The 22,416-nt window shown below is 40.3% G+C and overlaps 1 protein-coding gene across 1 annotated transcript in view; it reads right to left on the bottom strand.

Annotated features, from left to right (window-relative positions):
• The window catches only part of DSCAM (DS cell adhesion molecule), a 327,084-nt gene that overhangs the window by 47,045 nt on the left and 257,623 nt on the right, over positions 1–22,416 (bottom strand). The window contains exons 18-24 of the mRNA XM_027774893.1: positions 21,952–22,105; positions 17,900–18,017; positions 15,990–16,153; positions 14,086–14,184; positions 9,928–10,116; positions 8,549–8,839; positions 4,929–5,105 (exon numbers count right to left, since the gene is read on the bottom strand). Of these exons, the coding sequence (XP_027630694.1) occupies positions 4,929–5,105; positions 8,549–8,839; positions 9,928–10,116; positions 14,086–14,184; positions 15,990–16,153; positions 17,900–18,017; positions 21,952–22,105 (1,192 nt within the window). The remainder of the gene's footprint in view (positions 1–4,928; positions 5,106–8,548; positions 8,840–9,927; positions 10,117–14,085; positions 14,185–15,989; positions 16,154–17,899; positions 18,018–21,951; positions 22,106–22,416) is intronic.

Raw genomic sequence — 22,416 nt, 5'->3', positions numbered from 1 at the left:
TCTAGGGTGGATACTTCCTGTGAACTTTCCACATATTTAAAGGCTCAGTATATTAGCACTGGGGCCATCTTTATTTACTTTAATTCTACTTTGAGTCTAAGGGTTGTCTCCTAGATGCCCATTCCACTTTCGATTAGTAAAGTTTGTGTTACTTTTGGGTTTTATGAATGAGGGGAACTTGTGACTCATTTGCAGAGCAAGTAAACTCCAAATTAAAACTCAGAAAATGATGACTTCTCATAGCCCACCCCTGAAACTGCCCATGTGGAACCATGAGCCTGGATTCTGTCTGGAAGTGTTCTTCTAGAGTTAATTAGTATTATAACACTTATCCATTTCAAAGCATATCTAAAACAATTAATGTGTTTCCACTCATAGGAAGAAGGTCATTTTACTACAAAAGAAGGGTCACATTTCATACTGTACTATGGTTTTTACATTTAGCTTATTTGAAATCTTGGCATTTTTGGTTTTGCACTGCCAGTTGACCCATATGTGACTGATTGGTGCCAACATAATCTGCACCCTCTTGGGTAAATTCATACTGAAGGAGGAAGCTTTTAGTAATTTTGAAGTTGATTACTTGACATGAGAATCAAATTTTTATAAGGTTGGAGCTGCTGGGATCTTAGGCCCAGCCAGTGACTCACTTTATAACCTTGCACTTCAAAGGATCTGGAAGTTAGGGGAAAACCAGGGCATTATTAAAAGAAAAAAATGTGGCTTCTGAATTCCTGGATAAGGTTATAGATCTGAAAGAACAGTAGCATTTGTGCACAATTTAGACTTTAGGAGGCCGCTACGCTCTAAAATTAGTAAAGTACTCAGGAAGGAAGAATATAGGTTGGGGGAACTGCTTAAGTCCCATTTTCTTTCTCTTTCTTTCCTTTTTTTCTTTTCTTTCTTCTTCGTTTCAAAAATATTTTACATAAAAGAACATTATATTGTCTGCACCTACCTAGGTGGCTTGTCTATATAGTACAACATACCCTGTTTAGAAACATTTTAGTAGTTCGCAGCAATCAAACTATGCAATCAAACAAGGTCAACAATGTAACTTTGAGTTTATATAACTCTAAAAACATCCGCTAGGAACTCCTACAATGTTTTTCTACACATCAAATTTTCTTATTTCCAGTTTGATCCTGATAGGTAATTTCTCAGGTAACAGTGACATATTACTAGAAATTTTATCCTTTTCTTGGACAATAAAAATATTTTTTATGAAGCACTTTTCTCTATAGAACCTATAAATATATTTGAACTTGTTCTAACATAGGCACAGAATCAGTGCCTTAAGTGGGTCAGGTTGTAATTGGGTGATTCTACTAATGAACTCTGAATGTTAAATAGATAGGCATCTATTATTTTAAACTCTGTGGCTTCAGGGAAGCTTCATGAGTGAGCTGAAAGTATTTAATGTAGTTAATGAACATTTCAGGAGCCCTGCAGGGTGAAAAGACAAAGGTCTCTCTGGGGCAAGGCCTAGCTTTTCATAGATTTTTCTGGTTACAGCCCCAATCTCTTACTTTGTCCTTTTATGACAGTATTTATCACAGCTACAGAGAGAGGAGTCTGCCCCTTATAAGCACTGACAACTGACACTAGGGGTCACCCTGCGTAGTTCTGGGGCAAGGTCTCAGAAATCTTTTGATCAAATGGGACTAGTTAATATGAAAATGTTAGCATTAGTTTTGAAATAAGTTACATGTGGAACATGGCAGATAACCAACAATGATTTGTTAGATTTAAATTATTTCAGCACATTCACTTTACAACTTGCCATTAAGAAGTGCTATGAAGGGGCCAGCAGGTAGCGTGGTGATAAAGGCTGGATTCCCATGGCTGACTATGGTTCTAGGCCCAGAACTAGCAGCTTGCTTTCTCACTTTTCCTCGCTCTTTCTCTGTCGCTCTCTGGTGAGCATATGTGCCCTTTAGCAAATTAAATAATAATAATGATAAATAATATTTAAAAAGAAATGGTATGTAATTGATCCCCAAATTCTCTGCGTTCTTGCTGCCTTTTCTTTTTTTCATATTCTTGATTCAAGAAGACTTCATCAAACATGTACAAAATAAAAAACTGCCTTTGTACCATGGCAAGCTACTTCTCAGGAATTCATTGCTTCTCAGCTTCTCTCATGAATACATCCTCTTTGCTTTCTACAAAAATCTTTGTGCTGGCTCTACCTTTTCTTCAGCACAAAGAAAACAAAAATGTTTTTGGACAATGAAAGCATGTGCTCTTTGATGTGATGTTTTTGCTTTCTTTCTCAAATCCAACTACAAAACACTTACTGCCTAGAAGTAGAAATGCCAATAATAAAAATGTCAGTTCTAGGGTGCTTTCTGAACATAGTCTTTGTAAAACAATAACTAAATTACAAGGAAATATTAAGAATGAGAATAAAGAATTCATGAGTTTTCTATCGTCTAACCCAAACATATTGGTATGAGTCAGCAGTACCTTTAACTGGAAGTGCTCTTGGCAAGGAAAAGCAAGGCTGGATGCTTAAATTATAAGAAGAACAGAAAAAAATAAAATACTAGCTAAGAAGGAAGAAGCAAGTAATAGAAGCCAGAAGAAGAAAGAAAAGGTGAATTTGGCAGAAGACTTCTAGGAAGGATTACCTAGATATTTGCTGCCAAACTCTTATAATCAAATAGAAATTGCTAATCAGAATTTTTTTACTGTTGGTTCTGAGAAACGTTACATGGATAATTCATACCTTTCTAAATTCAGTTAGACATGATTATCTAAATGCAACCAGGATAGATCTTCTTGGTAACTCAATACCAGATTACTAATTTTGCTGTGAAAGAAGGTTATAGAAATGTTCCTTTGCTATTTTAGTGATGAATACTTATGAGCAGAATCCAATATCATCTCTTTTATACTGAACTTCTCAACATTTTGGGTAGAATTATATTTTTAGCATTATTTTTCTTAGCTTCTATGTAGCCTCCCTATTTTTTCCCACTTGGGATTAATCTCTCCCACTTTTGCACTTGTGTAGGATTTGTTTGAAGCCCTATTTTAGCCTTCAAGACATTTTCGTTTCTTTTAGTGGTAGATGCTCACGGATCTATCTCATACACTAGACCTAGAGTTTGGAAAGCTATATTTTCTTTCTAATCTTTGTATATCAGGCACTTAACGTGGCTCTTAGGATATAGTATTCACTCAAGTAAAGCCTCCAAGATTGAAAGATAATTGGTTACCAAAATTTAGAAAGAACATTTCCATGAGATTAGTGGTTTATCTGAATTCTTGGGCTAGGAGATTTAAATGGAAGGGCTATTAAAATGGTGTGCAGTGTACATGTGTCAAATATTTTAATTCCTTGACAAAGTGAAAGCAAATTGGTAGTAAAATGTATGAGAGTCACATAAAAAAGAGTTCTTTGGATAAGTTCTGCTGCTGTACCTGGACTATTGTCAAAGAAAGCATCTGCAAAAGAGATCTATGTTTTCTAAATATATTAGCAAGGTTTATATTACCTAGACATGTTTAAAGGGAAGTACTTTTATACTCATTCCTTGAATGTAGGTTTGAAGAAGACAGGATGCCACATGACATTACTCCACACTGCACAGACATTGTAATGCAAACTCCTTGTAAATGTGCTTTACCAAAAATATAGCTTGGTTAAATGCTCTTTCTGGTAAAGGGTGACGGGCTCAGGAACACTTCTCAGGCACAGAGTTAAATATTTGAAAGAACTCCTTGTCCTCACACTGCAGAGCAATGGCAAGGAAGGGCTGCTGGCCAGACCTGAGAATTGTCTCATCACACCTAACTATTCAGAACCGGACATTTTAATAATGGTGTCTGTTGACAATGGATCTCATGTGGCCTAGGTTCTCTACCTTCCCTTATTATTTTCTTAGAGTGAAACTCTTACCCTGGGCTTTAGCCCAAATTTCTAATCTGGGAAAATGTGTGTTGTCTGCCTCACAATGCTTGATTAGGACCATAAGCCCTCAATTTCTGCTTCTAGGCAATGCAATAAGTCTCATTTTCCAGAGCAAATCTGATAGGTATTTTCAAAGAAAGCCATAATTGGTTGCTTTTCTTGAACTGCTGAAAATTAAAGAGAGCAGGGTTGCAAAAACCATGAGAAATTCATTTTCTCTGCTTACTGATAGCTAGGATTTAGGGAACATGTAAGAAGAGTCTGGCTTTCACTCAGTTCTGATTGGCTAAGATAGAAACATTTCTATTCCTTTTTCCCTAGGGCTCTATAGTCCTTTCCAAGGAATGTCATAGAATCTGACAGCTGGGGCACCTGGCTCAGAGGGGAAATAGTCATTTGCCTCTGGGGTTTGTTTCCTTGCTGACCTCTTGCCACAGGACTGAGGGCAGATGGTTACAGCCTTGACCTACCTCTCAGCCTCTTCAGCCTCTGCTCCCGTCGCCTTCTCCGGACAACCAACAAGAGTGCAAACAGCAGCAAGACCCCCACCAAGATACAGGAGATGGTCACCAGCATCTTCAGCCCTTCGTTGGTCGTCAGCCCTTCTTCACTTTGGACGACTGATTTAATGAGTGGGGGGATTGTACCTGAAATCAGGCCCACGATGTTAGATGGCTATTAATGAAGACGACAAGATGCAGTTTTAGGGATGATGAGTTATAAAAATTGTGTCGTGTGATCTAAGGGTGTCCAAGGTGATGCTTAGGCCTTGCTAACTTACTTTCTTCCTCATTAAGAGTCTGGCTTTCACTCAGTTCTGATTGGCTAAGATAGAAACATTTCTATTCCTTTTTCCCTAGGGCTCTATAGTCCTTTCCAAGGAATGTCATAGAATCTGACAGCTGGGGCACCTGGCTCAGAGGGGAAATAGTCATTTGCCTCTGGGGTTTGTTTCCTTGCTGACCTCTTGCCACAGGACTGAGGGCAGATGGTTACAGCCTTGACCTACCTCTCAGCCTCTTCAGCCTCTGCTCCCGTCGCCTTCTCCGGACAACCAACAAGAGTGCAAACAGCAGCAAGACCCCCACCAAGATACAGGAGATGGTCACCAGCATCTTCAGCCCTTCGTTGGTCGTCAGCCCTTCTTCACTTTGGACGACTGATTTAATGAGTGGGGGGATTGTACCTGAAATCAGGCCCACGATGTTAGATGGCTATTAATGAAGACGACAAGATGCAGTTTTAGGGATGATGAGTTATAAAAATTGTGTCGTGTGATCTAAGGGTGTCCAAGGTGATGCTTAGGCCTTACTAACTTACTTTCTTCCTCATTCCCCCCCCTGCTTCCCCACCGGCCCAAATGTCCAACTTGCTGTATAGCTCATGTTCTAGATGAACTTCGTTGTACCATGAACATCTGGGTGCAGGCACATGAAAGCATAATGCCAGGACTTGTTTATCAAAGTCACATGCAAATGCCTGAAGTTAAGTGTGCTCCTGACTGTCAACCATATGACAATTGACAGAAGCTTTTGGAAAATTTGTACATTAAAGAAAGAACAATGAGTTTGGTAAAGGGACAGGAAAGTCCACAGGATACTGTACCAGATACATTGGCTTGAAGTTGTTCAAATCCCTTTTTATTTGATTGTTTACTTACTTTTTTAATCACAGGTGAAGGTCAAATCTACTTTGAAAACTCCCATTTTGAGATATAAGAACTACAGACAACTATTCAAAGGCCACCTATCTAGGTCTCTAAAGTTACTGACTGGTCATCCTTAAACTGTGCTTTGAAATGTAGACTATTCAAAATTATGAAAAAACACTCAAGGAGAATAAATTCTTAGCTATTTTAAACTGTTTTTCATCCAGAGATTGAATATAATGGTGCAGAAACTTAATCACTGACATCCATGGGGTATGTATTTGATCGTCAGAAAAGTCATGACTCATTTTGCATAGAAAAACAGAAAAATGCGTCATGACTTTTCTAACTACCTAATATTTTTACCATTCTACCTTATGTAAGATATTCTATCCCACTGTATTTTCTATGTAAAACTAGGGCCAGAAAGTCAATGCTTTGAGACACATAATGGAAAAAATATATAATTTCCCCTTCAGTAAAAATGGTCTTTTCCTGCATTTAGTAAGTAGAACAGGCATAATAGAACCCTACTTTCTGCTAAAGATACAGAGGGTGTTCTTCCAGCTTTACAGTTGGAAAGAACAGCTGTAAAGTTGTTTATAGTTTTTTACAGTTACAGTATGGAAATCCATACCCCCAAATGCTCAGAAACCTAGGTGAGTTACTTAGGGGTGCTAATAAGGATGGGTCTGCAAAGCCAAGAAGACATAGGACAAATAGAAGACTTTGGCTAAACAAATGGCAGAAGAAAGAATCAAATTAAAAAATGGAAGTTTCTGGAAATCACACTGATGGGAATGTAAGGCTAATTGTTAACGTTCCTTTTTTAACCTCCCCCCCCCAAAAAAAAAATTCTCCAGGCAGATGTGACAAAAGGGATATTAAAGCTCTATTTACCCTAGATTGCTTCAAAGAAATCTGCAATATTTTAAAAAGAAAATAAAAAGATACATTCCTATTTCATAGTGTAATAAAATCAGATTTCAAAAAATTAAATGTAGCTCACAGGACTTTTATGTAATTGATGATACTGGATAAAATAAAAACATTATGTGTTTTTTAGAAGGTAAGTATTTAAACTCAGCAGAGCACTTTGTAAGTTAGAATCACAGTTTCAAATTCAATACATGAGTAGTTTCTAATTAAATTATTAGCTGTGAGCATATCACCAGTGCACACATTTAGGTGGAATGCTCTGGCATGAGCACATATTATAAAGAAGCAGCAGGCCATGGTGAGAAAATATTACAAGCCAGTAATCTAAAGCAAGATAAAAACTGACTATTCAAATGTGTACGCATGCACAGAGCACTTTGTGCTCCCTTAAATGCTAAGTGAGGTGTTAGGTAAGTGTCAAAATTTATTTTGTAAGAACAATGGGTTAGACTATGTTATGGGGAGAAACCAAATTAGAATCACTGCTCTTCCCGTGAGTGATGCTTTGTGATGGGACATCTTTGCATGATGCTACTCATAGCTGAGGGCTAAAAAATTAGAGAGATGATGCATGGAATGCATCAGCTCCAGAAGAGAAACATTGCTGTCTGGGAGCTGCCTAGGCTGTCCTACAGCCATGGGAGCAGCTGCGGAAGCTGGTGTGCCCAGTACCAGAAGGGCTTCCCCCTGAGGACCTCTTGACAGTCACGGGACCCAGGTGGGATGCAGGGGACGAGGCCGGGCTCTGGCATAGGAGGACTTTGTGAAAGGATTGTCATAGACAAAGAGTAAGGGGTGGGTTAACATGGTATGCTAGCACTGAAAGAACCAGCCTGGCCATCCAGGGCTGTCAAAAGAAAAAGATCAGTTTTGGAGCCCAGCAGCGTTGCCCATGGAGCTCTGTTGGGTCATTTCTAAGATCCTTGGGTTTGTAGTCACTCTTTTCTTAAGATAGGTGTGAATTGTACCCCAAGGAAGCTCTTGCTGTAGCACTGATGAAACAAGACCCCAAATGCACATTGCAGAGAAGGAAATCACCCCTTACACTGATGAACGGTGAATAAAGGACTTGCGAGTATGTACTTCCTTGGTTAGCTCATTTAACATCATGGTAGCCTGACCAGTGGGGATGGACAGAAAACTTTGTGGGGAGCTAGATAGGAGCTCCAAATACTCTGCTGAATTGCTACCGATTTACCTTTGGATTAGAACTCTTAACCCAATCACTGCTAGACTGCAGAAATCAACATCAACAATTTGTTACTGAGGTTATTCTAAACTTTCCTCACTAGGTAACATTCAGCCTCAATGGACAGGAAATTTCTTCAGATATCAATAAATGGCTCGTAATACTAAAAAATAAGGGTAGACCTTTACATAACATACATTCAGTCAACTAAATGTCAAGAGACACATTATCTAGTTTTTATAAGGCACATGCAAGCTGCATGTGTGTATGCATGTTCATGTGTATGCATGTTCACATGTGTGCATGTGCAAGCACATGATTGTACCCTATTACAGTATCCTATTTCCATCACTGCCCCTGATTCTGCTCAGAAACTGATATAAGCTCCTTTGCCATGAAAAACTGTTTCTGTACGTGAGGTTTAAGGACTTAATGAGAGTAAAAAAGAAAGTTGTCATGTGGATTGGGATGCGGAGGGACGGGGTGAAGACAACAAGAGCAATGTTAGTGTGTAGTCTTTGACAATGGCCCAGGACCATGTGGTAAGGACTTCAACCCTAGGTGAAATTACCCCTGCACCAAGACACCCCGGTGAAATCCCTGCCATTGTCATTCTTTATTTCTGGGTATAAGTGATGGTCATCTGGGTACAATGAACTTGGGAACCCTACAGCAAGTTGATTAAATGGCTTGAAAACCTAATGGGCTCTGTGTGTACTGGTCACACCATGGCAAGGACAAATGTTAAATGGAGAACGGTGCGTGGTACACACACACACACACACACACACACACACACACACACACACTTCCTGAGACACAAACAGGAGTCCCATAAAGCCAGTTAGCTTACTTCCATCATAGTTCAGCGTGGCAAAGTTGGCCTGTTTTTCTGCACAGCCAGCGCTGTTGCATACTCGCATCTGTAGTTCATACCACGTGGCTTCCTGTAAGTCATACAAGATGTAGGACTTGGAGAGAGAGGTCCGCTGAGCTGTGGTCCAGACTGTGGTCCCAAAGGGCCTGTACTCCAGTGTGAAAGAGGTGATGGGACAGCCACCATCATTCCACCCAACGAGGTTCAGCCTCACGCGTGTGGTGTTGATGCTGGCAAATAGTTCTTGTTCCTTTGAGAACTGGGGCTCTGTGAGAGAGTTCACACTGTGGTTAGTACATAGCACACATGGGTAAGAGCTACTCACATACCTACACACTTCCCTATGGCTGTTCTCTTCATGTATGCAGGAGCTCAGGCCAGATCTGGGACTCAGGTCACTAGTAACTGGTTTGCTACTAATACTTTACGGGCCAAAATGCCTATGTGTGAGAGGGAAATTGGGTGAGTAGAGGTTAAATTTGTGTATCTTAGAACTTTCTGAGACCATGTGATTTTCATGCCTGGAGTTCTTCAATGTTTCATACTCTGTAGTATGCTGTATGACCCATTTCCATTCTCCTTCAGGAAGACCTGACTCAAGAGAAGATAGATTTGGATTTGGGAGATATCCACAGGTATGCCTCACTGTCCAAACTTGACACTAGAGTCCAGGGACCTGATGGATATAATTCTGCATAAATCAATCTTTTATACCAAACTCAGCCACCAGACTTAAATAACACCCTTGCCATCTCATCCCTCACTCTCCTGCCACCCAAGTCCACCCACCTGACAGGTGCAGATGAGAAGGACCTTCAGGTACCCGCTTTTTAGCTCCTACTGTTCACTCACTGCACTCTATCCCTCCCTCTTTCAGGAATTCTTAGCCTACAGATTTAACCTGTGGGTTTTATCTTCACATTACAGATTAAAAAAAAAATTCACATTGAAGTGTTTACAATATGTCCCAGTTAGTTTCCACCAGAAAAGTGGGGACTAAGATGTAATGTGAAAATTATAGATAACTAGGGGAACAACCCCAAAAGGGGTGAGAAGGCAAATTTCATTTCATGGCTACTCTACATTGGCACTTCATACAGGCACCAATGCCTTTGATTTTCAATTAACACTCTTCTTTTTAACTGCAAATATAATAATAAAAAAGAGAACCAGAAGCTCTGTTAGGAGTGGGTGTGTCTTTCATTATCCTGTAACAATGCTGTGCCCATTGTAGGAATAACAGAGTGCAAAAACAGAGACAAGCATACAGATAAATAATGACTCTTTCATAATTCCAAATCCCCTTCTCTTTGGGAATCAGAGGGAGTTCAGAAATGAACAGAAAGCATGCCTACCTTTTCCTAATGTTTTTGCTTCTATGATTTCACTTATGCGCCCTGGTCCCACTCCGTTTTGGGCAGTAAGAGTGAATTTATACCAAGTCCCGCATTTCAGATTTTCCAGGCGATAAGAGCGTTCACTTGGGCTGATAGGAAAACTCCCCCACTGCTCGCTGTTGTCCTCGGAATACTGCAAGATGTACCCTTCAGAAAGCAAGAGATTCAAGTGAGTATTCTTTGCTTTCCACCAGGAGATGCCTGGTGTTTGCCTTTTATGTGAGTAGAAGGATAAGAGTTCTTAAGACTGGAGTGTCTTCAGAAGGAAACATTCTTATTCTTCTGGATTCCGGGAAATTTAACCCAGCATGGGAGACTTGCTGTGATTGATTAGTGAGGCATTTAGTCCACACCAGATGTATTAGTGTGGTAGTACTGCTGGAGACTTCAATGAAAATAAAACCGTTGTCCTGCTCATTCCCTTTTTAAAATGATAATTTCTAATTTACATATAATAATTTTACAGATTTGTGGGTAAAGTGTGGTTTTCCAATACCTAAATACAATGTGTAATGATCAAATCAGGGTGATAAACATATCCATCATCTCAAACATGTGCCATTACTTTGTGTTGTGAACATTCAAGATCCTCTCTTCTAACTATTTTGAAATATATATAGAATTTTCACCAACTATAGTTACTCTACAGTGCTATACTGCTCTAGAACTCATTCCACTTACCGACTTGCTCTCTTGTATCTGTTAGCTAAATTCTCATCTTCCCACCTCCTTCCCCTTCCCAGCTTCTGGTATCCACAATTTTACCATTTTGGGCAAAAGGGAAAAAGCCCTAAGTCACTAAATATGTGCTCTTCAGTGCATTCATGCCTGACTCCTTGGCATAGAACTAGGGTGAAGCTGAGTTACATTTGAGAGAACCAATGCTGTGAGAAAGGAATGTTACCAATAGAAATTGGATCCTCTTCAACCATCCCCTCCCCATTTTGTCCTGGTCTGACAGTCCACAGTTACTGAACAAATTGCCTCCCTGTTTAGTGGCCATCCCAGCATTTTCATGGTACCCTGGGTATCCCCCTTTTTAAAAAAATCCCTCCAACAATCCACTTTTCCACATGACCACTATTATCACTACTTCTCAATTACTAACAATGATACGTTTCTTGGGCACTTGCTCTGTGCTAAGCTTTGTCTTAAGCCCTCTGCTTCCATTACCTTACAGAACCCTGTGAAATGGTATTACTCTCCTACAGTGCTAATGAAGACCCTGAGGTCCAGACAAGTTAAATGACGAGTCCTAGGCATGCTAGAACATTTAAACCCTGCCATTAGTTTGAAGCCCATGCTCCTGGCTTTTGTGATTGTGAAAACATTCTTCCTGTTGCCCCTTTCATTCCTGTTATATGAAACCACATTTCTGAGGCAAACATGTCCTCTCTGCTCTGTCCCAGTCTCCTAAATGTTCATAGTCATGCATTCTTAGACTAGCCTGTCTGGTATATGCTGTCTTTGCAGCAACAGTTTGATATCTTTTATTCACAGAGCTCTTTATTTATTTATTTTTTTAAAATTTGCTACAGGGCACATGCGCTTGCCAGAAAAAGAGAAAGGGAAAGCAAGTAATCATATTGTCCTCCAAGGTGGGTGACCATTCCACAGTCCTTTCTCTTCCATTCTCCTCTCAGGACTTGGGGCACACACACATATGTACCCAGAGTGATTCTAAAGTTGCTGGGTCTGGGACTCAAACCATGAAGTCTGCCACATGGGATCCATCTGCCTTAATCTCCACACCATCTGCTGGCAACAGAACTCCCATTTTTAACACAGGCAAAGGTACTTTTCGCTCTCCACATTAACCTCAAGCAGGCAGCACTAAGTATTTTCCACTCATCCCGGATGCATCCTTCTGCTGTCATGGTCAGTTATGTCCCTTCTCCTTTTGTCTTGCCCTCCTCTCTGCACGTCTGCAGCTATGGGGTCTCTCTTTCCTGAGTCCCAGTTTCTCTCCTCTGTGTTTCTCATCTGAGCTCCTCAAAGTCTCTTCACCACTTGGAAGATGACACCCAAAACTTTATGCTTCTTCTACTTCAGCCACCCTACCTATGTTGGGGATTTTGCCCTCCTCATTTCCACTATTTGAGTCATCCCTGAAAACACCTCTAAGTGGGTCCATGTGGTTCTTTGTTCCCAGCTGTCATCCTCAGTGACCTCAGCATCCATCCTCAGCACCCAGTGTGGGCATACCTGACTCAGGATGCTGCCTGACACCAATGGCTTTGGCTATTACTCTACATTTTAGGGATGCTCTGCTTCTATATGAAGGTCTGGGAAAAGCTTCCTCACTAAACATGGATTCATCTCCAACACCTTGCTATCCTCCTCCAATATTGTCATGTTCACAGGACCCAAACATCATTGCATTTGAGCCCAGAGTCTAGGGTCCCATGAGCCCTTTCCAAGTGGTTCACTGCTTTTCTGTAAGAAGTTTCTCTAATAGCCTAGAACTCGGATAACTAAGGAGCCTTGTTTCCCCTGCTCTTTGGACTGCTAGCTTTTGCAACTCATGAGCCACTTCTCTTTCCAGCTGTCCAGCTTTACTTCAGAAAGTCATTAAATTGTGACAATTGTGACCATTGCAATTTGTGCTATTTATCTGCAGCTGGGTCCTCTTTGCTGCTTGGCAATGACTTTGTACATCTATTAATGACTCCCTGTGCATTTCACAAGGCAGCTGGTACACATCTATCCCACGCTCCTCAAACCCACAAACACATCCTCACCCCTAATCAGCCAACTATTTTTAAAAAAACCTCACCTTTTTATATCCAAAAAAAAAAATAAAAGGAATATTCTCCTCCTGTCCAGTGAAGTGCTGATAAATGTTTAATAATTTGCTCTTGGAGGGAAAAAAAAAATGAAAGTCTTGATTTAAAGTAGTTCTGGTTTCTGAGATGTGCAAGTATCCCCTGCAGGGTTTCAGGGAAGAGATGAGACAACTTGCTCCCAGGAGCTGAAAGGAGCTGGATCCCGTACAACACTGGCCTCCCCCTAAATCTCCCTGCATTGCCAGTTGTCTTCTCATCCCTCTTTTTCTCTCGCCTTCCTCCAGAAGCCTAAGCCCCCTCCCACCGCACACTCTCTCACCCGCTCCAGGCCCTCTTTTGTGACTCAGCATCTCATTTCTGTGTATTTTCTCCTCCTCTTTTGGACTAACTCTCTTTCTCTGTTCTAAACGTTGCTCAGGATGAGGTCTCACAACTCCATTTCATTTCTTTTTCTACATGCTGACTGTCAAGGCTTATAAAATTAGATGGCTTTTCATCTAAACTCTAGGTCTGCTGTCTTGTATTATGTTGTAAGTCAGAACAGTAACTGTGGTTAGTAGAATAATGGCATAATATTGACAAAATAAAGAAGAAATGGTATTCAGAACCTCATGGGAGACATTACCACATTTATTCTTTCCTTTTTTTTTTTTTCATTTGTTGACATTTTACTCAGACTAGATATACCAGAATCATTTTGTGAATGAGATTCCTTGGATGAATTCTTTTCATTTCAATAAATACCATAAAACAGATGTATTATATCTTGATTGGGTAATGAAAGAATTAATTATATGATGCATGTATGTATGAGGGGACTTCAAAAGTCTGTGGAATGGTGATTTGGTGGTTTAAGGACTCGATCCACATTGCCGACCCTATGTTTTGAGTCCTGAACTTGGTGGTTTAAAAAACACACTGGAAACATGTGTGTGCATGCCCAAAATCTTGAAAGGAGGGAGAAATAGAGAAGAATTCACAGTATGGCACCCCTCTTAGGGAGTGCTTTATCATTTCCCCCTTTCTCACATTTTCTCTCTGGTGAGCAATTGTGCCCTCTGACAAATAAAAAAGAAAAGAAAAAAAAATGAAGTCTATGGGAAAATGGATTTAAGTAAGAGTTTATTTTGGTGCAAAAGTTTAAAAATCTATGCATATTATTCTTATAATACATGTTTTCATAATTTTATAATACATTTTCTTTGAACTTTTTGAAAATCTCTTGTATTTCTCAGGAGAATAAACCAGCATGTAAATATTATTTAATAAAAGTGCATCATTGTGGGTAATACAATTAATCAGCTGCTATGGACAACCTGTATCTCATTACCTCTGATAGAACTGCCCCCGTTGTCTCCAGGGAGCCAGGACAAGGTAATGGAGGAAGAGGTGGTTTTGGATACTGTAAGCCGAGGCTGATCTGGTGGAACTAGATAGGAAACAGTTTTTAGAAAACAAGAATTAGTTTTTCACATCTTTCATCTTCTTTAACAGTCATTTACCAAATCATTTTTAACAGCCTTTTATTAAATAAGTGTTTTAGGTTGCCAAAATATGCAATTCACTTCTGTCAAAATGTCTATTTAGGTGATATCCTGGGCTAAAGAGGTAGAACAGAATGAATTTATTATTTAAAGAAAAGTCAACCACGTTTCTACCTTGATTTGTATCTGACTCCTTTCCTTACCAGTGTCTTAGTTATTCATCATAAATGTACCTGTGCTTTAAGCTTACATGCATTACTTTACTCTGAATTTCAGCCGTGAAATTCAAACAAAGAAGACAAATCAGAGATGGGAAAGGGGATGGTGGAGATAACAAGAAAAAGAATCGCATGCATTTCCACATTTTTTAGCTATTCCTCTGAGATGCAACACACACACACACACACACACACACACACACGACTTTGAAAATCCAAGGTGTGCTATTGAGTTGTAGCTCCTGAACTAACACTTATGCAAACTTTGCAGATATGATTTTAGACTCTGAGGACAGATACACTAAGCAAAATCAGAATCAGCTTATCCAAATTATATAAAAAGCTTCACACAAAATGCCCTTTTTTCTTCCTCTGAGAAGCTTGACTATTGACCCAAAGGCCTGGAAAAATTGAAGCATCTCTCTCTTTTTTTTTTTTTGGAGAGGTTTTTGCTATAGGGTGCGTGCACTCACCAGACAGAGACAGACAGAGAGACAGAAAGCGAGAAATCACCCCACAGGGGGCATGGCCACGCGGCAATCCTTTCTCCTCTGTTCTCCTCTTGGGATCTTGGGCACACATGCACATGCGCCCAGCATGAGTTTTAAGCCACTGGGTCTGGGCTGTGAATTGCAGTCAACTACGTGGGAGTCCAGCGACATAGCCATTATGCTAACTGCTGGTCCCAAGCATCTCTTTAGAATCATGATATAGTCTATATAGAGAATCTATCTTCTAAAATTCTCTGGAATTCTTGTGACTTCAATTTACTTGAAATTTAAGTTCAATTTTGCAATATTTATAAAAATAGTTCTTCTCCTTTCTTTTCATCCCACTAAGGACAGCATTGATTTTATTTTTACTTGTTGTAATCTATTAATGTGGCAGCCACTAGATCCAAAGAAGCATCCACCTGGACTTTCTACCAATGAAATATTGCTATACATCCAATATGAACACAATCAGTGGCCCTTTGTGATTTTAAACACAATTTTAATATGATGACCTCTTGAAATCATTGTGCACATTTTATGCATGACATCCAGAAAAACTGAAATGCCTTGTATTAGGTACATAGTTAGATATTACAGCAATACACTCAGACTCTCAGGTCCTGTCTTTTGTGCATACATTGTATATGAAGAACTGAGTTAATTTGCAGACATAAAAGACCACAGATAAAACTTATTTGCATTTGTGTTTTCTGAGTTTTACTTAAATATATGTATAAACAGTGCAATTAGTGAAAAGTGATGAAGGACTTTTTTAGAAATGCACACTTAAAAAAAAAGAGACTGGGTGTTTTATACAAAAATGTAGCACATCCAGTATCATCTCTGGAATTATAAATAATTGATTTGGTTTGATTTGCTTAGTTCTAGTTTCTGAAATGGACATGTATTTTTTTATAACACAACTATAAAAATTAGACCTTTAAATTAAGGCTGATTTTTATATTTATTCAGTTTTACTCCTTGTATGTAAAGCATACATGCAAGAGATGTCTTTAAAAAGGGTGCTCATTTTTGTACCTTGTACTTGTAAGTTTAAAATAATTTCATCTGATCCCCAGTTGTTATTGGCGATGCAGCTGTAGTAGCCGGAGTCTTCTGCTTTCACAGTGCGGATAATGAAGCTTCCGTTGCTGAAGATGCCCCTTCGCCCATCAATCGTTACTAGACTGGGTGTCCCGTTACTACCTCACAGGAAGAAAAATGCACAGATTAAAGAAATTACAATCCACATTAGCTGAGTTTGGGGAAAAGCATAAAATCTCTGGAGTAAACAATACATTTGGAAGCTTAATATTGTTTATATTATAAAAAGAATTGAACTATGACTATATAACAAAAAACATCAAATAGCTGAGTTTTTTCCTCTTGAAGAGGTTATGGTGAAGGTCAGCTCTAGGTCAAGGACTCAGATTCTGGCTTGACTCAGTGAGCTCCTCATACATGTCCCTGGTGGGGCTCTTTTCCTCTACTGCGTAGGCACTGGTGACTTCCTCTTTTTGACAATTTTTGAGCTCCTTGTGTGAGAAGAAGTAACAATTTGACCAAAACATATAGGGAAAATTAAGTCTTGGGGTCTCTTACAAATTTATTTAAAGTTCAGTTATTGATAGTTTTGACATGAAAAAGTAAAATGTGGCATCTCAAGAGGGCAAGAACTCCAGTGTGAAACAATTTCCCAGGTCATCATAACCACTGCTACGGTGACAGATTGTCTACTCATCTGGGATCATTTCCACATTGGGTAGAATGCCAACTGGACCTTGGGAGACTACATATCTCCTTTAACCTAAGTGACTTAAAATATGGTAACAAGAGTGGTCATTGGACCAAGTCCATTATTTCAATAATTTATGCCTTTGAAGCTCTTTTGATTGAAAATAGGCACTCTTTCAAAGCCATTCTATCAAAACTCTAGGTTCATAAATGAGTTTCAATCATCGGTTTGTATCCCAACTTCTTTCACTGAATATGAGGAGTTCTTTAAAAAGTTCATGGAAAACACAGGTTATAAAAATCTATGCATGGATTTCAAATTTTTTTCCCATCAAAGTAAACTCATACTGGGACCAGCAGTTAGCATAATGGCTATGTTACTGGACTCCCATGTAGTCCACCATGGTTTTTGAGTCCCGGACCCAGTGGCTTAAACTCATGATGGGTGCATGTGCGTGCATGCCCAAGATCCTGAGAGGAGAATGGAGGAGAAGGAATTGCGTCATGGCCATCTCCCCTGGGGGATGATTTCTCGCTTTCTATCTCTGTGTTTCTTTCTCTTTCTGGTGAGCGCACATGCCCTATAGCAAATACCTCTCCAAAAAAAGAAAGAAAAAAAAGAAAAAGAAAAAAGAAATAAACTCATACTTCCATTCCATTTTTCCAAAAACTTTGAAATCTCCTCATAGAGATAAAGCCCTTTAAAAAGTTATAAGGGCAGAATATATCTCACCCACTTCTTCCTTTCTATCTTGGCTGCTATCCTTTTAATAATTATTACTAAGTATGGAGTACTGCAGTTATTTTCTAGAGTATTTGAATTAGAGTTAGTTGGTTCATTATCTCTGCAGGAAAAGACATAGGTGTTAAGTCACACGAACACCTTGAGTAGATTCATCTCAGTTACATAATCTACTTGATAAAGTATAGAAAATGTTCACAATAATTAGGGTTGGTTACACCATTTTCCTTTTGTGTACCCTGTTATGAACTTAAAGCTCTGAATTTATAGAGGACTGATACAATAGCTCTGACCTTTCCAGTGCAACAATGAAGATTCCCACCCCCTTCTCATCTCAGAAGATTTAGTAGGCTTTCTTGTGCTGTGACTAAGATAAATGAATGCATAAGCAGAAGATCACTAGACTAACACGAATATGCCAGGTAGAATGTCCCAGGGTTTCAGTAAAGGCTTATACTGGGTTACTGGTTACCTGTCTTTCATCCATTTTACTGCAGGTGAAGGATCCCCAACAGCTTTGCAAGGCAAAACAATGTCTTTCATCCACGGAGTAGTCACTGTTCCACTAAAGGTAAGGATTCGTGCAGGAGCTGAAGCACCAAACAGAGCAGAAACCAATTATTCCCCAGATTGGTCCACACAGAGGCCAAGACAACCTTCCTGAGTAGAGCAACATCCAAAAAATTGAATGAAGCCAACTAACATGAAAACTGTTGGTGCTATTTTCTGGTACCAGGGTTATAAGGGAGTTTTATTGTAAGAGTATACCAACAGCCCCAAAGCCCGATTCTAGCAATTTTTCTCTATTGATTAAGTACGAAAAGCCCAAATTAAATATTTGGGCTTCATAAAGCAAGCAGCCCCAAGCTGTGCTTTCCATGAGCCCAATTATTTTTCAAAGTACTTTATGAAACAATTTATCTCAACACCAAAACTGCACATTAAAATATACTTTTAATATCCTAGAGAGTAGACAATACAACACATAAAGCGCCCAAAGACAGGAAGAAGCAAAACTGGAACAATTTCTATTTATTGATTTTTCAGTACTTTCCTGACTTTACTACATCAGTTTGTTCATCGGTACACACATTAAGGAAAATGAATGTCTTCAAAGTGGCCTCTCTTGACAAACAGCCATTCAGCTGGGACAGTGATTCATATACCCAAACAGGAGTATCTGTCAGGACCCTCTGGCACTAGTGCAACCCCCATGTAGCAGGAAGTCCCAGTAGATAGAAAGCAATAAGTTCAAGTCTTCAAATAGGGTCTCCTTGACAAACAGGGTGGACAGAATGATAAGCCTCTAGTGCTGCCTTCCTGGGTGAGTCACAAAAGCTGGCAGAGACATGAAGGCACAGGTCTTTCAGAGGAATACAACTTTCCTGGCCTCTGCCTTGCAAAGGGCACTGCTTTCTGGGACATGGGAAGGAAGGAACCAAAAGCTACTCTCTCCCTTTATTTTAGGCATTCACTGCCCTGACACCATCTTGAAGGCTCAGGACACACAGATGGAAGAAACAGGAGCTCCCACCAGGAACTCAGCCTGGCTGGTGCACAGACACACACCGCAGGTGGCAGGCAGTCCCAGTCTGGTTCTGGACTCATACAGAAGGGTTTGGTGTCAAGACTGTGATATCATTTCAGGTAAGGGTTTATACTGGCAAAAGGAGGTTAGGGAGAAGGCTTCCCAAGAAAGGCCTGGATCTGGGAAAGGCACTGTTTTCAAGGTCCAGTCATTAGGGAGTCATTCTGGTGTAGACCAGCAGCCTTTTATCGTTAAAATCAACTAGACCAATGCCTGTTTTTGTTCTGAGCAGTATGGCAAGAGTAGAGAGAAAGTGGAGATGCCACAGGCTCCGAAGCTGAACCTTTCTGAGCAGTAAATACCACAGCAAAACCCATGTCTGAAGCAACCTCTTCTGGTCAGAGTATTCTAAGGCAGGGACTACTTGATCAGCCCTTGACATTTCTGATTTTATAGCATGGTAATAAGGAGATCTTGGTGAGGTAGCACCCAATTCCCAGCACTGGTAACTTTCAACATATCTTTTTTCAAACCTTTTAGGCTATCTTTTGTATGACAAGGGATGTCCTCGGCAGTAAAATAGAGGTCATTACAGAAATTAAGTTAGCATTTGGGACTCATAGCATTTTCACAGCTACACACTTGAAGAAATGTATTTTACATTGAAACCCAGCAGCTACACATGCATTTGCACAAGTGAAAACAAAGCTGCACAAATGAACACTTTATTGTATTTGACATATCCTAATATTTTCGACCTTTTTCGCTACTCTAGACTGTTAGACTCTACTCTATTGTAGCTATTTAATGTGCTAGTCACACTCTTTAATTGTGGGACTTATGAATGATTTCTCATCAGCAATTTCAAACACACAAGCTAGAGTTACTTCATCTTCAGGATGCACATGCCCTGTTTCTGAAACTAAATGCCTATTTTAGGTCATTGGAATCTAAAAGATCCTGGCCTGAAATTCTGTGACTGAACTATGGAACCCACCACATCTGTGCTTCTCAAACTGGAGCGGGCAAGAGAATTGTCAGGAATCTTCATTAAAAACGTAGAGTCTCACCCTGGCCTTATTGGTTCAATGGGTCTTCGGTAGGTCAGGCAGTTTGTCTTTTAACAAGCCTCCAGATAGTTCTGATGATAACTTTCATCCTTCTGCAACCTGGACATGGTATCTGCTTCTAGAACTGTTCCCAGCCACGTAGCTGTGTCCTCTGTGCCTCCCCTGCCCTGGAATCCTCCCCAGGATGGAGTCCCTCCAGGACTGGTTTCATGGTTCCACTCTGCCATTTGCTCCATAAAAGCAGTTTTTCTGTCTTCAGCCTAAATCTGGATTTTGGACTCTGCTACCTGCTGACAGACTGCTGCTACCTGTTCTGATCTCCCATCAACCACACCACAATCTGCACCAATCTCCTCTAATAGCAGGCATCCTGATTCCTCTAGATCAGACCTTTCTGTCTGAACAGTGGGTCAGTGTCTGGGTTTCAAGTGGTGACTGCCAGACTGGGCATCTGCTCCATCCTTGAGGCTTTTTCTAGCTAGACCCTTTCCAGGAAACTCATCCAGACCAATCCTCACTCCCACCAGATCTCTCTTGAGCATGAGAAGCTGAACTTTGCTGACAGAACACAGGAGCACTAGGAATATAAGGTAGGCCTATTTCTTTTGTAAATTCCCTCCTACTCCCTTGCAGGGATGATTTCCTATTGTCCTCTCCCTTCTCAAACTTCTAACTCTCCTATATTATCCCCAAAGGGCATAATACTTGAAGACCCAAGCTGGGAATCCTGCATTTTTGCCATCAAATTTGCAAACCTATTTGTGTTTCCTCCTCCAAATCTCAGTCCTGTCATTGTCAGTTCTTTCTCTCACATTATCAACTTTCCTTCCTTGTTGGAGTCTTCTTATTTCCTTACAAACATGCCTTGATTATAAACATAACAAAAAAATTAAAACCAGGCACTTTCTTTGGATGAGACTTGCTATCTCCAGTAGTTTCACCTATTCATCACTTCTTTCAGACTATGTAAGTTTAAAGAATGTTCTGCCCAGCTGGTCTGCTTCCTAACTTCTATCCTTGCCCAAGTTCACTTCTGCACGCCCCTCCCCACCTCATTGAACCTGCTCTCATAGAAGTGAAGGAGGCTCTTGTGTGGCCAAAAGGACATTTGCAGTGTCATGTCGCCTGAACTTCCCAACAGCAACTGCCGCAGCTGATTACTCCCTCCTTTTGGAAGTGTCTATTTTGAATTCACAATATACGCCCTCCTGGTTCTGTGCCACCTCTCCGGTGGTACTCCACTTTCTTCCTCCGTTTCTGCTCCTCTCTCTCCTTAAGTTTATCTCATCTGATTGTCAGATGATCTTCACATCCCAGGTGCTGGGGTGTCCAGATGCTGACCACTCTGTATTTCTGCCTCAGTCAGATGTCTTTTGATGGCTAGAGTATACTCCCTCTGCACAGACACCTCCAAGTACTACAGGCGGCTCTCAGTCACCTGGGCTGAACACATCCCAGAATCCACTTTTCCTCTCACCTGCTACAAACCCACTCCTTCCATGATTTTCCTCATTAATAAATGGCACCTCCACTTACAATAACTTGTGCTAGAATCAGGGGTTCATTCTGTCTCTAGCTCCACCCTCCTCCATATCTGTCACTGAGTCCTGACAGTTCTACATCCATGGAATGTCTTAGGCCCATCCACTTATTCTAATCCCTTTACTTCTGTGCTGGCCAGGCTGTGTTGGATGACTGCTAAGCTTCCTCACTAGTTTCCTGCTTTCCCTGCCCTTACCTGTCTGCAGTCCATTCAAGAAGCAGAGACTGCATGGGCTTAAAAACACACCTACATTAATTCGAACAAATGTGATGTTCTGGTTTACTTCATTTTGGGAGGCACTGTAAGCCTTATTTTTGTTAAAACAGAGACTTAGACACAGTCAAAGTACAGCGGGAAATGAGATCCTTACTACAGTGGCACACCTTTGGCTAACGGCTCTACTGTGATGATTTCGCTGCTGTTGCCTCTTCCAGCTGAAGTCACCGCCACTACCCAGACACTGTACTGACGGTTCCGACTCAGATTGGGAATTCTGTAGGAAAATGAGTCAGGGGAGGCTTCAAACTCGCTGATCACCTGTGAAAGGAGACATCAATGTTCCCATATTTAGAGAAGTAAATGGCACAATAGGTTTCTTTAAAAACTGGTTATTATCATGTTATCCATCAATAATAATGAAAAGTCACAACTAACCCCCTTTAACAGGCTGGACTTTCGATATGAAACGTAAGTAGTATGATAGATGACTCATAGTCTACATTTTCTTCTGCATCAAATATTCCATATTTGTTAGCCATCAATGACAAATATGACCCCTAATATGATGGGCCAAAAATGCACTTGCATTTTTGATTCAGAGTAATAAGACCTAGATTTACTTTCCTGCT

Source organism: Tupaia chinensis, unplaced genomic scaffold (assembly GCF_000334495.1).
Source record: "Tupaia chinensis unplaced genomic scaffold, TupChi_1.0 Scaffold000492_1, whole genome shotgun sequence".
Classification (NCBI taxonomy): Eukaryota; Metazoa; Chordata; class Mammalia; order Scandentia; family Tupaiidae; genus Tupaia; species Tupaia belangeri.
The sequence above is the reverse complement of the archived record's forward strand: the minus strand, read 5'-3'. Positions and strand labels throughout refer to the sequence as shown.